This window comes from Halichondria panicea, chromosome 11 (genome assembly GCF_963675165.1).
Source record: "Halichondria panicea chromosome 11, odHalPani1.1, whole genome shotgun sequence".
NCBI lineage: Eukaryota > Metazoa > Porifera > Demospongiae > Suberitida > Halichondriidae > Halichondria > Halichondria panicea.
Window position 1 is genome coordinate 5598670 of NC_087387.1, and position 14751 is coordinate 5613420.

Genomic DNA, 14751 nt, shown 5'->3' on the forward strand with positions numbered 1-14751 from the left:
CCTTATAGGGAAATTCCCCTGCTTTGCAAACCAGCCTCTCCCCTTTACGGAAGGGTAAGCCCCTGCTAAAGCGTTAATCTACAATGTTATCACAGGTCACGGGTCCAGCTCTAGCTCTTGCCTTACATCCGATTCTCCACTCTTATTTACCTGCTATCGTGAAGTTTGTGAGTGTCTAGTCTGTAAGAGCACTGACTTACCAGCAAAGATGGCGTTATCTGACACAGAAGTGGAGAAACAGGTAGATTGCTTTGTCATACACTCTGTGTTTCAGCACATTATGCAATTGGCTCAAACCATAGCTCAAACTCACCCGGTACCCTATATAGCACGTTCACGGTGTAACTAGCTCCTGGTGAGATCATTAAGTGCTTAGGAAATGGACCTTGTGGCAATTACTAGGCACCCAACCTTGTTAAAATGTAGGTTTTTGTACAAGTTCGGGTATTTAGTACTACACAGTTTATTTGATTTAAGGAAAAGCTGTACCCTAATCCCACCTCCCTCTCCCTCTCTCTCTCAGATTAAACACATGAAGAAATTCATTGAGCAGGAGGCTAGGGAAAAAGCCGAGGAGATCATGATCAAGGTACTTGATTAAAAATTCCATTGAAATTAGCGAGTCAATGTTTAGCTCTATACCTTCAAATAGATGGTTGTACAGTACTTGAATCTAGAGAGAACTAAAGTCACGAGGTTCATCTCTTTTGAGTGCTCTATTGAGAGCAAGGATTGAATAGACACAGTGCCTATTGTGTGGTACATAGCGTGAAACGCACACACACACTCAGCTAGCCTGCTCTGAGAAGCATTTCTATTATATGCTACCATTCCTACGCAATCTATGTGGCCCACAATTTTTGAAATTGTGGCTAATTCGATCTTCTAAATAGTGATTATTTTGGTTAGTACCAACTACCACCGACCACCGACCAGTGTTGTTACGTCCCTGTGCATGTAATTATATACTCACCTACATGGACGTACCCTCTCCCCTCCCACACACACTAAGGCGGAGGAAGAGTTCAACATTGAGAAGGGCCGTCTGCTGCAGAACGAAAAGAGAAAAGTTTCTAACTATTACGAAAGGAAGGAAAAACAACTCGAGGTTCAGAGGAAAATGTGAGTTGCTGTAGCAATCTTTGAGATACCATAACTTGAATTATCTAATCTCAAAACTGAAGATTCCTTTAGTAGCAGTTTTGTAGTGTTCTGGTGTCTTAGATCAGCAATTACTTTTGAGCCCAACTCTTCTGATTTGTGATAAAAAGCATTTCCTTAGAGTTTCCCAAAAATTGGTTTAGAGAAGAATCTATGCATTTAAGTAGCTCTTTGCAGCTTTATAACTGTAACTGCTAGATGAGAAGTGGCTATAGTTCCTAGGCCATAGGCATAATTACAGAAAGCAGAGCCAAGCCAGGTGGTAGGAAATACCGTGATACCTCGATTTATGGCGACCCCCAAATATATGCGACACCCAGGCCGGAGCTTCAGCAATTTTCTGACCTCTAAAAATAGCGACAGCTGCGTTGACAATTATTTTTTAATGTCGCGTTCTAAATATAGGTATAAATGTAGCCACTCCCTAGCCTCGATTGTAGCCCACTAGAAAGTCAGTGTTTTTAAGCGGCCTGAAATCGAGGCAAGTACACTCTGTAAAGTTACCTCCAATTAGATGCGACCCTCTAAATATGCGACACCAGGACTTCAATATAATTTTTCAACCTCCAAAAGAAGCGACCTCTGGCTTTATAATTATTAAAAAGTGTCGCTTTAAATCGAGGTCTTACGGTACATCATTATAGCCTAATCTGTACTTGTCATGACCTTGACCGCCCCCTCACAGTCAACACTCTAACATGCTGAATCAGGCACGTCTTCGAGTGCTCAAGAGTCGTGATGACAATATCAGTGATATTCTGGAGGAGGCCAAAGGTCGTCTTGGGGAGGTTACCAAAGATGCAGCAAGGTGGAGGAACATGCTCGGAGATCTTATCACCCAGGTAATGAAGGGGGAGGCGCTTGTCGGTTTCCAGCCATAACGTAATAATTATGATGGTCATGACCACAAAGGATTTTGATGCTTTACCCCTCCAATCTTAGCAAAGTTTTACATAGCAAATCAAGGGTAATGGTAGTGAGTACAACCAATAGTGTTGGTGGTGTGCGCACGTATTTCTCTATACTTATTCACAAGGCAAAACTGGGTGTGTTCAAATAGTGCAAAACAATAACAAGGCCAGTCTGACAATGCGCTGCTCTGAATAGCTAGACACAGAATCAAACAACCTTCTTTGTCTCTCCACCTACATAATTATAATAATCATACCGCTATAAGACATGTATGTGATTGATTATCATGTGACGTTCACCATACACAGGGTATCTACCAGCTGCTGGAGCCTGAGGTGACAGTGCGGTGTAGGCAGGTGGACATCAACCCTATCAAGGTAACCAACAGTATTGTACTGTGCCTCTGAGATTTTCTGTTAAACTCTTCAACTCTTTTTGTATTGAGTAGTCCTTTTGAGAAGTGTGTTGAATGTTTTTATCCATCGCTCTCTCTCTTTACTAGTGAGAGGGTTTGCAAGAAAATCCGATGTTTTAATTTCCCTTCTTTTCCTCACAGGAAGTTATTCCCACTGTAATGGCCAACTATACCAAGGGGACCGGCAAAACTTGCAAGATCATTGTGAATGAAAGTAACCCTCTACCCTCTGAAGTGTGAGTGTACAAAAGTAATCTAAGAGCTTCAAATGTATAAAAGAAGGAGCTTAAAAAAAAAACCATGAACTTTGATTAGTAGGAATTGAAAAAAAAATAAAAGGCCCTGACCGGATTTGAACCGGTGATCTCCTGTTTACTAGACAGGCGCTTTAACCAACTAAGCCACAGAGCCAACACGTTTGAAGTTTGGCTTAGTACTAGTGTCTATCCTTGCACACGAACAGCGCTGGAGTGGAAGTACTCGCTCATGATGGCAAGATAAAGGTTGTGAACACTTTGGATAGCAGACTGGAGCAGCTGGCAAGACAGGTTAGTTTAGTCAATAATTATAAGTCTGATCTGATAAACGTTTCTCTGAATGGTACAATGGTAGCTTCAATGAATATTATTAACTCAATTGCTTACATTGGCCTTGTACCCTGTAGATGATGCCAGAGATTCGGACCACTCTGTTCGGAGCCAATCCATCGAGACACTTCATGGACTGAGTGAATGGCTAGATGAACGATTAGATTTATTGAACTGTACTGTCGTTTATGTGATCTATAGCTGTTGTAGTGTTCAATTGATTTTGTAAGTATTAATTTTGTTTCATGCTACAGTGTATGTGTTTGAAGAGTACTCTTGAAGACTAAATATTTTGCATAATTAAAATCATGAAGCTTACAATGCTTGCAGTCTACAGAGTAAAAAAAATGCAAATTTGCTGGTATTGGTACATAAATGTGAATATATATCTTGTGACGGGAACATTTCTAAGAAATGTTGCTGATAGATAAAAGAATACTCTAAAATACACCCAAAACGGTTTCTATGGAAACCAAAGGTGGTGGGTATCTGTTGGTTTATATGAGAGCAAAAATGTTCTATAGTGGACAATCGCTTAGCGATGGAAAACCAATCGTTGTCGTCTAAGGTAAGGAACTGTGGCACAACATTCCTGAATACCTGAATGGTAGTTTATCTATCATGTGCATGGTTTCGTAAAGTTTACATAACTAAGTTGGCAAATCGATAAATCGTCGAATTTCTCAATCTCAAACAGAGTTATAATCAATTTTGAGTCTTCTCGCTTTCAATAATCTCGATATCTTTTCGCTTTTTGTTCAGTTTTGAAATTGAGATGTATTTGCCAGATAAAATTGTGGGCCTGGCATGATTAACACTGCTGGAGATTTCGTCTGTCAATGGCTGGGATCCCTATACTGGAGTCAATAAACAAGTAACCTCTCTACTCGTTATTCTCTCCTATTGCACTCGAGCAGCCTCTGTTTCCACGTTGACCTTGTACTTGAGGATGTCATTGTACTCGTTACAGAGGTGATCATACGATTCAAGCGCTTTACTAGTTGAGGTGTCATTTTGATCGAATGTCGGTCGCTTTTCTTCCAAAAACGGACCAACTTCCTCTGGGCTTTGACGTTTACTAATCTCGACAGCTCGGCAGTAGATGGGTAGGAGGTCGTAAAGAGCGAGGAAACGATCACGGTCGGGGTCATCTTGTGGCACAGAAGACCTCTTTTCCTGTGGGGAAACTGTATTAGAAATTGGTACACTATATAATTATACAATCTCAGATTGTAACTACGAATAATTATAATTTAGTAATGGTGTTGCATATATGAACCACATAGCTAGTATGTATTAAAGTTGTTATGGAAAGTTATCGTAAAAACCGTTACTGTCAGTATAATTACACGTGCGTAGATAAAACTTCATAATTGGAAAAAGTAACAATAATAACAAAAATCCTCGATTACAATAATGACCAGTACATTCCCTGACCCCCATGCACCTGCACAAAGCCGATGTAGTGTTGGTTCCATCTCTCCAGAGTGTAGACCACACCCACTTCACGTTCAATATGAGTCATCTCGACACAGAGGAGGATGGGCACATCGAAACGTCGCCACGAATATAAACTGTTGACACGGCAGCCTCCGTCTCCTGGTGCATAAACATCTCAAAATGGACTTGTGACACCCAAAAAATGGGCAATAAAACTTGATTTTAGCACATCTATGAACTAAGCTATAAATCATGCAACCGTTAGAACACAAGTAACATCTAAATATTATATGTAGCTAATGTAATGTAATGGTCTCTTGTATATAAAGCTGCAGTTGAACGATATCGGCTCTTTTAATATGTCAATGAATGCTAACTAAGCTACAAGAACAATTAAAGTTGATGGTTATTGTAACATAATTATGATCACTATACAGAAAGTGCACACATGCACACACACACACACACACATGCACCTTTGGAGTGCATGACTAGTAGTTCACCCGCCTGCCTCAGTGAGAGCATACACACTAATCAGGTGATCCTGCATGCCTTTGCAAATCCACGAATATATCCAAGAGAACTTAACGTGGCTATAGAAGCCTATATAGTTTTACACACATGCAGACAGACAGACAGACACACACATGCACCCAGTCAGCTTTACCGTAACCCTCGTGCGGCTACGTCTCTAGAGAATTATATATCAAAACCAAAACCATGTATATATAGTATCAATGGATGGACTATGGTAACAAATACACACCACTTGCATGGTTTTGATAATTATATACTACACTGTACATCATGCATGTAAATGGCCGTCAGACATTTTGAGCAATAACTGAATGGCTATAATTATATACAAAAATCTTAACTGTCTTCAGTTCTTCACTATAAGTATAACTATATCATTGTCTCTAGGATCTACGAGTGTATATAGTCTATACTGCTAACATAATTATACATACATATACTTCACTATAATTATAGAAGTTCAAGTCCATTTTTGTGTCTTTTGCAGTTTAATCGTGATCATTTATTCCATGTCCAAGTCTGTATATGCGTGCGGAATGAAACATTCACTCTATCACTGCATGCATGTATTATACTCATTTTACAGTCATACATTTATAATACAGCACTAATTTCTACACTATAATATCATTACTCGTGTGGCTACAATTAAAAAATTATATTGAGACCAGCTCTATAGCATGCATGCATTCATACCTTGGCTGATCTCATCAGACTTCTTATAGTAAGGACAGCACGAAAGACGAAAATTGCAACATATGGCCTCTGCATGCAGAATGAAGTGATGATTCTACAAAACACTCAGGGCCAATGAAAACGGACCTTAACGCGGCAATAATTAAATTAAGCTATAGGCCAATTTAGTAGAAATGAAAAACATGGGCAAAAAATTTTTTCTTTCACAGGTGCTAACTTCAACCCTTCCTCTACCTACCTGTAAAAATTTGGGTCTCTACGAAGCTTTAAACAGGTCAAGCACGGACATTGAAGAAACTCACCGAACGTTCATTTTTTACAATGAAATTTACTGTCTACGTGAGGGGAAATTCCCTGGGAATTTCCCTATTATTGTTAATTATTTTTAACAAATAAAGATGACAACTTGTACAGGACTATTTCATCAGCCCAGTACTTACAATCATCAAGAGGAGCCAGGTATATTATAGTTCCACTTCTTAACAAACATAATTTAGCAACAGAAATAGATTAGAAAGAGCAGCTATCTAGCTAGCTAGCTTGGCGTAGATCCACTCTTGTTTCTTTAGATGTACGTATCCCGTGCCACTTGTCCTCATAAACACTCCATAACAACCTACAGATAAGTAGTAAGTTAAGATAGACACAATATCAATGTCACTTACATTCTAGCCAATAGACTAGCGTTTCTCAGGCCTCCGACACTTACCACCACCTGGGGGAACCATCAATATAAATGTTATACGACAATTCCACGCAGTTTCCTGGGCCCTCCATGATGTGATCACCCATCCCATCAGGCCTGTTACTACTAAGCACAATGGCAGTGATACCAGTACTAAATTAAAGGAGGAAAGCTTCTTATAAAGCTACTAATAAGTTGGATCAAGCCTTAGATCAATACGGACGAATACTAAGTGAAAGACTACCTATAATAGATCACTTAGGCTTCCTTTAAGCTGTATGAAGGACAGAGACACTTTCTGTAGGCTCAATACAAGTGAGGGATCTTTTATAAGACTGATACATTACACAGTTAATAAGTACAAGCTTATAACAAGACATGAGAGCTTACCATTCGAGGGACGGGAGTCTTTGTCTCTTTATTTCTTCGAAGATCCTTCCTAGGTGCCAAGTAATCCAGCTACATATCTATACTAGCTAGCTAGAGAGTCCTAGAACGCCTAGCCTTCATCTAACTAACTTGTCTTCTCCAGAACATCTTTTACTAAGCTTTATGAGTATACGGAAGTGCCCGGAAGCCAATAATTGAACTTCAATTATCATGACGTTTGAGCGTCATTTACTCAAGAGGGCGTTGCAATACCTTTGTAGCGTTCCCTCGAACATATCTCCGGAAAGAAAGTAGCTAGGAGGTCTATCTTGGTATCATTTTGAAGCTTAAAGGACGCCCTATCAGATTCAACAATAAAAACTGATTCGAAAATTCCCGCGTTAAGGTCTGTTTTCATTGGCCCTGTCACCTATTCATACATTACAGCAATCATACATGCACTTAGCCTCGGTCCCAGGCCGATTTTTTTTTAATAGAACGAAGTTAAAAAATACTAGTAGGCGACCTAGCGTTCAATTGGAGACGGATCGGCCTGGGATCGAGGCTAACATGCACTATATCATTGCTCGTTGTGCATGACTCTATATATACACATTGAATTTATTCCTAGTAATGTTAATCACGACGTTTTTAAGGGGTGTGGTAATTCTATAGCTTGTCGTTCGCGTTCAACATTCAAAGCTGCTCACTGCACACTGATATAGGAGAAAATCTCTTTACTGAAATCATCTAAATAGAGACAATAAGAGACAATAATTATAGTCGGGTTGATTCTCTTCACTTGCACTTCGCAAATTCTGTGCGAGTTGATTACGTGCAATTGACAGAATGTCACATTACTTTATCCACAGTTTTTGTGTAGATCTATCATACAGTAGTTTGACTGTTCTCTTCTTATGCACTCTTGCATTGCTATAACTTGCATGCATGTAGCGATCTCCTCGTTGTGGATATAATTATAGAGACCAGATTGCATTTATTAATGTTTATATACCTTGGTTGGCCGTGATCTCATCAGATTTCTTCTGAGAATGACAACATGCAAGACGCATATTGCAACAGAAATTTTGATCCATGGCTACGTCTGTATCTGCATGTGGAATGAAGTGATAATTCTTTAATTATAATGATTCATTTACAGTCATACATTATAGCTCTGATAATTTCATTGCTCGTTATGGCTATACTGTAACGGGAGGGACCATGCAGTAGCATACATTCAGTATAAATACAGTGGAACCTCTAATATAACAGACTCTCTAAATAGCAGACCCCTAACTCTGTTATAGCGGACAGCATGCTTTGTATGTCAACTGCATGCTAGCTAAAATAGTGTATACTTGCAGAGTTAGGGTTATAGGGTTAGGGTTAGGTGCAACCCGAATAGCAGACACCTCTAAACTCTGGACAACAAACGAGTTGTCTTGCACGAAAGACACATTTATATAGTAAAACTAGCACAGGATGATATTGCAAATTCTTTGCGAGTTGATTACGTGCAATTGACAGGATGTCACGTTACTTTGTGCACAGTTTTTGTGTAGATCTATCATACAGTAGTTTGACTGTTCTCTTCTTATGCACTTGCATTGCTATAACTTGCATGCATGCAGTGATCTGCTTGTTGTGGATATAATTATAGAGACCAGATTGCATTTATTAATGTTTATATACCTTGGTTGGCCGTGATCTCATCAGATTTCTTCTGAGAATGACAACATGCAAGACGCATATCGCAACAGAAATCTTGAATGGCTACGTCTGTATCTGCATGTGGAATGAAGTGCTAATTCTTTAATTATAATGATTCATTTACAGTCATACATTATAGCTCTGATAATTTCATTGCTCATTATGGCTATACTGTAACGGGAGGGACCATGCAGTAGCATACATTCAGTATGAATACAGTGGAACCTCTAATATAACAGACTCTCTAAATAGCGGACCCCTAACTCTGTTATAGCGGACAGCATGCTTTGTATGTCAACTGCATGCTAGCTAAAATAATGTATACTTGCAAGGTTAGGGTTAGGGTTAGGGTTAGGGTTAGGGTGCAACCCCGAATAGCAGACACCTCTAAATTCTGGACAACAAACGAGTTGTCTTGCACGAAAGACACATTTATATAGTAAAACTAACACAGGATGATATTGCAAATTCTGTGCGAGTTGATTACGTGCAATTGACAGGATGTCACGTTACTTTGTGCACAGTTTTTGTGTAGATCTATCATACAGTAGTTTGACTGTTCTCTTCTTATGCACTCTTGCATTGCTATAACATGCATGCATGCAGCGATCTGCTCGTTGTGGCTATAATTATAGAGACCAGATTGCATTTATTAGTGTTTATACACCTTGGTTGGCCGTGATCTCATCAGATTTCTTCTGAGAATGACAACATGCAAGACGCATATCGCAACAGAAATCTTGATCCATGGCTATGTCTGTATCTGCATGTGGAATGAAGTTAATTATAATAATTCATTTACAGTCATACATTATAGCTCTGATAATTTCATTGCTCGTTATGGCTATACTATAACGGGAGGGACCATGCAGTAGCATACCGTATAGCGTGTAATTTTTGTGGGGCAAAATATTCGTGGTTTTCGTGGTTGGAGGTATGACCACGAATATTTTACCAACGAATGAAGCGACCTTGCCTACCTTTACCTGCAGTGCAAGCTCCAACCACGAAAATATTACCCACGAAATGTCTCAATATTGCTGAACCACGAATATTTTGTCCCCCGAAAATTACCCGCTATACGGTACATTCAGTATAAATACAGTGGAACCTCTAATATAACAGACTCTCTAAATAGCGGACCCCTAACTCTGTTTATAGCGGACAGCATGCTTTGTATGTCAACTGCATGCTAGCTAAAATAGTGTATACTTGCAGGGTTAGGGTTAGGGTTAGGGTGCAACCCCGAATAGCAGACACCTTTAAACTCTGAACAACAAACGAGTTGTCTTGCACGAAAGACACATTTATATAGTAAAACTAACACAGGATTGATATTGCAAATTCTGTGCGAGTTGATTACGTACAATTGACAGGATGTCACGTTACTTTGTGCACAGTTTTTGTGTAGATCTATCATACAGTAGTTTGACTGTTCTCTTCTTATGCACTCTTGCATTGCTATAACTTGCATGCATGCAGCGATCTGCTCGTTGTGGATATAATTATAGAGACCAGATTGCATTTATTAATGTTTATATACCTTGGTTGGCCATGATCTCATCAGATTTCTTCTGAGAATGACAACATGCAAGACGCATATCGCAACAGAAATTTTGAATGGCTACGTCTGTATCTGCATGTGGAATGAAGTGATAATTCTTTAATTATAATGATTCATTACGAGTCACCTACCACTACTGATGACAGAGGGTGCAGCAGATGCCATGGCTGCCATGGCAATGACGCTAAGTAGAATGAAGGTTTTCATCTTTGTTGACTATCTAAAAGCTTGATCAGAAATCGTTTGGTAGCCTGGAATGTTTTGCTCTAAGAGATAGCTGCTTATATAGCCTTACAGATAGAGCATCCTCGAGCCACAGGAAGTGTTTTACATACATTTCTATAATAATTATCTCCGGGTAAAAGCAAGTTCAATAGCGCAACCAAGCAATTACTCCAAGCATCCCTAGCCCTAGAATCTGAAGAACCGTGGTTGATTGAGATAAAGATCAAACTGTGCATAAATCAGAGTTCAGACTCTTGAATTAAGCTATAAATAGCTCAGTGGTTGTGCATTCATCTGCATTGGCAGGTATAATATTAGCCTCGATCCCAGGACGAGTTTTCGCTTTTATAACGGTTAGGCGAATAACTAGTTGTTCGCCTAACCGAAATAAATAATATAAATAAATAAATATAAATAGTTATAAAAGCGAAAACTTGGCCTGGGATCGAGGCTATAGTATAATAATTATGTCATTGAAATTTTATACACCTCGTGCATGGTGTCGTACTTCTTGTGAGCCTATAATTACATTTAACCGAAAGTAAATAATTATGGTAAGGCTCATTTTAAGGCTTTGTTTTGAAACTATAGATCTATATATACTGAATTGGATTAGGCCTGGCCTCAACACAACATAACTATCAGGGGCGGATCCAGAAAAAAATGTATAGGGTGTTATAAAACAGAAGCGCATGTTAGCGTGCGCGCTAGCTAAATGTTTGACCACGCCCCCTTAATTGAAATTAACATCATAGTAAATATGCACAAAGTATACTATTGTCTACTACAGCTAGGTGCCTTGTCATAATACATGTACATGTGAATAGTATGTGTGGAATGAAAATTATTGTGTATTTACTACTTAGTGTGTCCAGAACTTGTACTCATGTCAACAGATACTACACTGTAATACTTCATAGTTCACAGCTTGTAAGTTAACCACATTGTTCATTAGCCACAAGCAACACAAGTGTAGGTTGAACTAGTTTTTGTGAGTGTTTGGGGGGTTGCAACCCCTGAAAAACCTACCCCTATAGATCCAGGCCTGACTATACTGACTTAACCTGTTACCTGAACTGAGCTGCACTAATTAACACAATAAGTATTAACATGACACACTGCGCGCGACTCTGTATAGTTGATGAAGAACAAACTAATTTATAGCTGGCAGTGCATGCATATAGAAGTATTAAAACCACATGTGTACATACTGATGCATATTTTAAATTTTTTAAGGCAAGATGAGAGCTGAGTCTCAGATCCTCCTTGAGTGCCAGACACAGAGGGTCGAGGATTTTGTCCTTGAGGCATGCATAATATGATAGCACAATGAGTATATGAAGCATGCACATGCATTCAGTGATCCAAAGTGATGTGCAGTCATACATGAGATATGCATGGTACGATGATTAAGTTAAGTGTTCGCTACCTCCAAACATGCAGTGAGACTTAGCATTGTGAGCTCTCAGGTTGAATGTTGAGCCATGCATGCATGCAGTGTGAAAATGGACAGTAGTAGGAGAGGTAGGGGATCATCAACCACCATTGCTCAGACACCCACACCTAAGGAATGAGACGTGAACGTGAATAGTCAGGACCACCTCCACACATCTGTATATAGTGAGGTCAGATATATACGTTGCTACTATATAATAATGTTGGAACAACTCATTGTCACATGCAAAGAGTCGTGTGTACAGTCCTGCAGGAGCACTTGCATGAGGAGATGGAGCATCTTACTTAGACTGGCGGCGACAGCCCCTCGCGTGCGTAGCGCGAGGGACTGGCAAACTGTGGTAGAGGCCTATATATATATATATTAAGTACTGGAGTTATCAGCAACACATGAATAAAAGTGTTGAGAGTTTGCTTCCTTATAATTATATACATATGGAAAATGCTCATATGCACTTAAGTAGTTAAACAGACACATGTGCATGTGTACACATTTTCCAGCCACCCACACCTATATAAGGAACGATACCTGAATTGTCAGTAACACACTACAATTAATACACTGTAAAGTGGATAAAGAACACAATAATAATAGCGAGGGGCCTAAGATAAGATTCAAGTCTAACACACCGAAGGTACGACCAATTGCTTTACCTCCTTCTGTTGATTGGACACACCTGCTATATAGGACCACCTCCACACATCTGGGGTGGAGCCAGAAATACGTTGCTATATGCATTGGGTAAACTTGATCACTTGTTATCATTCAAATTAAGCACACATGCATGACTATAATTATTACAGACATACACCCACCTTTAGGGTTGTATATAAGCGCAATAACTTCAAACCCATCCATGCACCTATAGGGTTGTAAGGCAAAACCACCCTGTTCCTCATGCTAGATTAGCTATGGAGTTGTAGGAGTTCTGTTGTCATTGTGGAGCAGAAAGAAAACACACAAACTACGCTTGGACAATAACTGAGGGGTTCACTAAAGGAGCATGAGACATTGTTCCAGCCTCTAAAGCCATGCACCATGCAATCCATGAGTTGGGACATGCACTGCATTCACTATATATATACCTCTCTAGGAAGGACAGTGCTTATATAATTTCCTATATAATAAAAGCCTCAAAATAAAGAATGATTCTAATTACTCCTATATAAATACCTCTGTGTATAAAACTCACCTTGTACTGCGACATCCCAGTTGCTATGCAGTTATCGGAGACTACTCCAAACTTTGATCCATCTCCCTTGACCCCTGCCCCTGTCACCACTGGACCAGGGCCACATTGCATGGTCACATGAGCGTTGCTGTCTCATTCAACCAGTTTGTATCACAGCTGAGCAATCAATTTGTAACTACCGGGAACACATCAAGCCTCAACAATTAACTACAGCCACCATGCACTGGGAGGAACACCACCCATGGGCCATCACGGTGGTGGACACCACAGCTACCAATATCCGCATGTATATAGCCACATGACAGTTATGTGAGTATAACAAACGTACGGCTTACCGGCTATGCCTAGTATTCCATTCCAGTGGCCTTCTGTACCATTTAAGCACACCTATCCCATAATAATGTGAGCTTGTGGCCTCTAAAACAGCCTGTAATTAGTAGATCTACAGACAAACACAAAGAGGAAACCATCCCACACATTGAATAGTTTTGATAGACTATACTAAACCTTTGATACTAGACCCATGCATACAGCTGTTGGGGATCGATGAATGGAACATTTCCCATTGCCTTGGAAACAAAGTGCAGTATAGCTACAGCCCATTAATTTTTTTTGTTAAAGAATTCTCAGTAGCTATAGCTAATGGGATATTAAACCACCCACATTCTATCTACAATTGATAGTTTGGGGGAGGAGAAGACGAATTAAATAAGGGGGGTGATCACCGGGGGTCTTACCTTCTGAAAAAAGCTTCCCAGAATGTAGACCCTTTCTATAGTTTAAATTAAGAAATTGCAGACTATATATTATAGTGGAGAGGGGGGGGGGAAGCTGAAGTGTTTGAGACAGAAGCTCCCCCCCCCCCCCATATGCAACAGTAGGTATGCGCGAGGGCATGGCGTATAATAACCCACTTATAGCCGTGGTTATGAGTTTTGTATTTCTTAGTAGACCACATATGATTTCATACCTAGTTTGATACTGCAAATGGCCACAATATAAAAGCAATTGCAAGTACTAGGACGGTGAGTATTACTTTATAGGTCAGTGCAACTTTGGTCGATATCAGATATCTGCATGTCCTTGCATGACCACATTCTGGTCAATATCAGACGCATGTAACCAACCCTCTGAAACTGACCAGGACACCTCAATACGCAGAACACTTCCAATACTCCCATAATTATTTATACAGCAGAGGTTCTGTTCTATCCATTGGGGCAGAAGCTTCTGTCTCAAACACTTCAGCTTCCCCCGCCTCCACTACATAGTCCATAAATTCTAAAACTAGATATAGGGTCTACTATCTATACTACATGTAAATGGTATTCAAAAACTGCATTTTGAGAAGCTTTTTTCTGAAGGGAGACCCCTGGTGACCCCCCTTATTTAATTCGTCTTCTCCTCCCCCAAACCATCAATCGAACCTTAATTGGTGAGTAATATCCCAGGCCATTAGCTATAGCTACTGAGAGCATCATAACAAGTGGGCTGTAGCTACTGCACTTCGTTTCAAATGAAATGTAAATGTTCCATTCATCGGATCCCCAACAGCTGCATGTGTGCATGCATGCATGGGTTTAAGTATGTGGAATTTTCTTTGCGTTTGTCTATCTAATTTGGCTGCAGTTGATCAATTAATTTATATGCTGCATGCTGTGCTATATAGACTATAAGAGATAGTATAGATCCATGCCTTTGGTATACTCACTATTAAATTTTTTTCACAAAACAAATGTTTTTTACACTTGTTTGTACATAGCCTTTGTTCCACCATAGATAATAGAGCACAGAAAGTA

General features: G+C 39.7%; 3 protein-coding genes, 1 long non-coding RNA gene and 1 other non-coding gene across 9 annotated transcripts in view; 1 reads left to right on the plus strand and 4 right to left on the minus strand.

Annotated features, from left to right (window-relative positions):
* The first annotated feature begins 79 nt into the window (after nt 1–79).
* On the plus strand, nt 80–3396 carry LOC135343480 (V-type proton ATPase subunit E-like). The gene is made up of 8 exons (XM_064540435.1): nt 80–241; nt 524–589; nt 1013–1122; nt 1847–2003; nt 2382–2450; nt 2630–2724; nt 2952–3036; nt 3153–3396. The coding sequence occupies exons 1-8, from the start codon at nt 209–211 to the stop codon at nt 3213–3215; spliced, it is 678 nt and encodes a 225-aa protein (XP_064396505.1). The 5' UTR covers nt 80–208; the 3' UTR covers nt 3216–3396.
* On the minus strand, nt 2826–2899 carry Trnat-agu (transfer RNA threonine (anticodon AGU)). Its single transcript has one exon. It is a non-coding gene; the product is annotated as a tRNA-Thr (tRNA).
* Nucleotides 3397–5342: 1946 nt separating the features above from the next.
* On the minus strand, nt 5343–10372 carry LOC135344063 (progranulin-like). Of its 5 annotated transcripts, XM_064541151.1 has the most exons (7): nt 10211–10372; nt 10059–10151; nt 9183–9278; nt 8498–8590; nt 7818–7913; nt 5749–5817; nt 5343–5571 (listed from the first exon to the last, which is right to left on the minus strand). In XM_064541151.1, exons 1-7 carry the CDS (start codon nt 10284–10286, stop codon nt 5555–5557), a joined length of 540 nt encoding a protein of 179 aa, XP_064397221.1. In that variant the 5' UTR covers nt 10287–10372; the 3' UTR covers nt 5343–5554. The 5 variants fall into 5 exon arrangements, with proteins under 5 accessions (XP_064397221.1, XP_064397224.1, XP_064397222.1 ...); XM_064541154.1 differs by lacking the exon at nt 8498–8590; XM_064541152.1 differs by lacking the exon at nt 5749–5817.
* On the minus strand, nt 6085–7121 carry LOC135344066 (uncharacterized). The gene is made up of 2 exons (XR_010397318.1): nt 6414–7121; nt 6085–6364 (listed from the first exon to the last, which is right to left on the minus strand). It is a non-coding gene; the product is annotated as an uncharacterized LOC135344066 (long non-coding RNA).
* A 1452-nt stretch (nt 10373–11824) lies between the features above and the next one.
* LOC135344060 (dehydrogenase/reductase SDR family member 7-like) overlaps nt 11825–14751 on the minus strand; it is a 29377-nt gene continuing 26450 nt past the window's right edge. The window contains exons 7-8 of the mRNA XM_064541145.1: nt 12437–12463; nt 11825–11867 (exon numbers count right to left, since the gene is read on the minus strand). Of these exons, the coding sequence (XP_064397215.1) occupies nt 11840–11867; nt 12437–12463 (55 nt within the window). The 3' untranslated portion in view covers nt 11825–11839. The remainder of the gene's footprint in view (nt 11868–12436; nt 12464–14751) is intronic.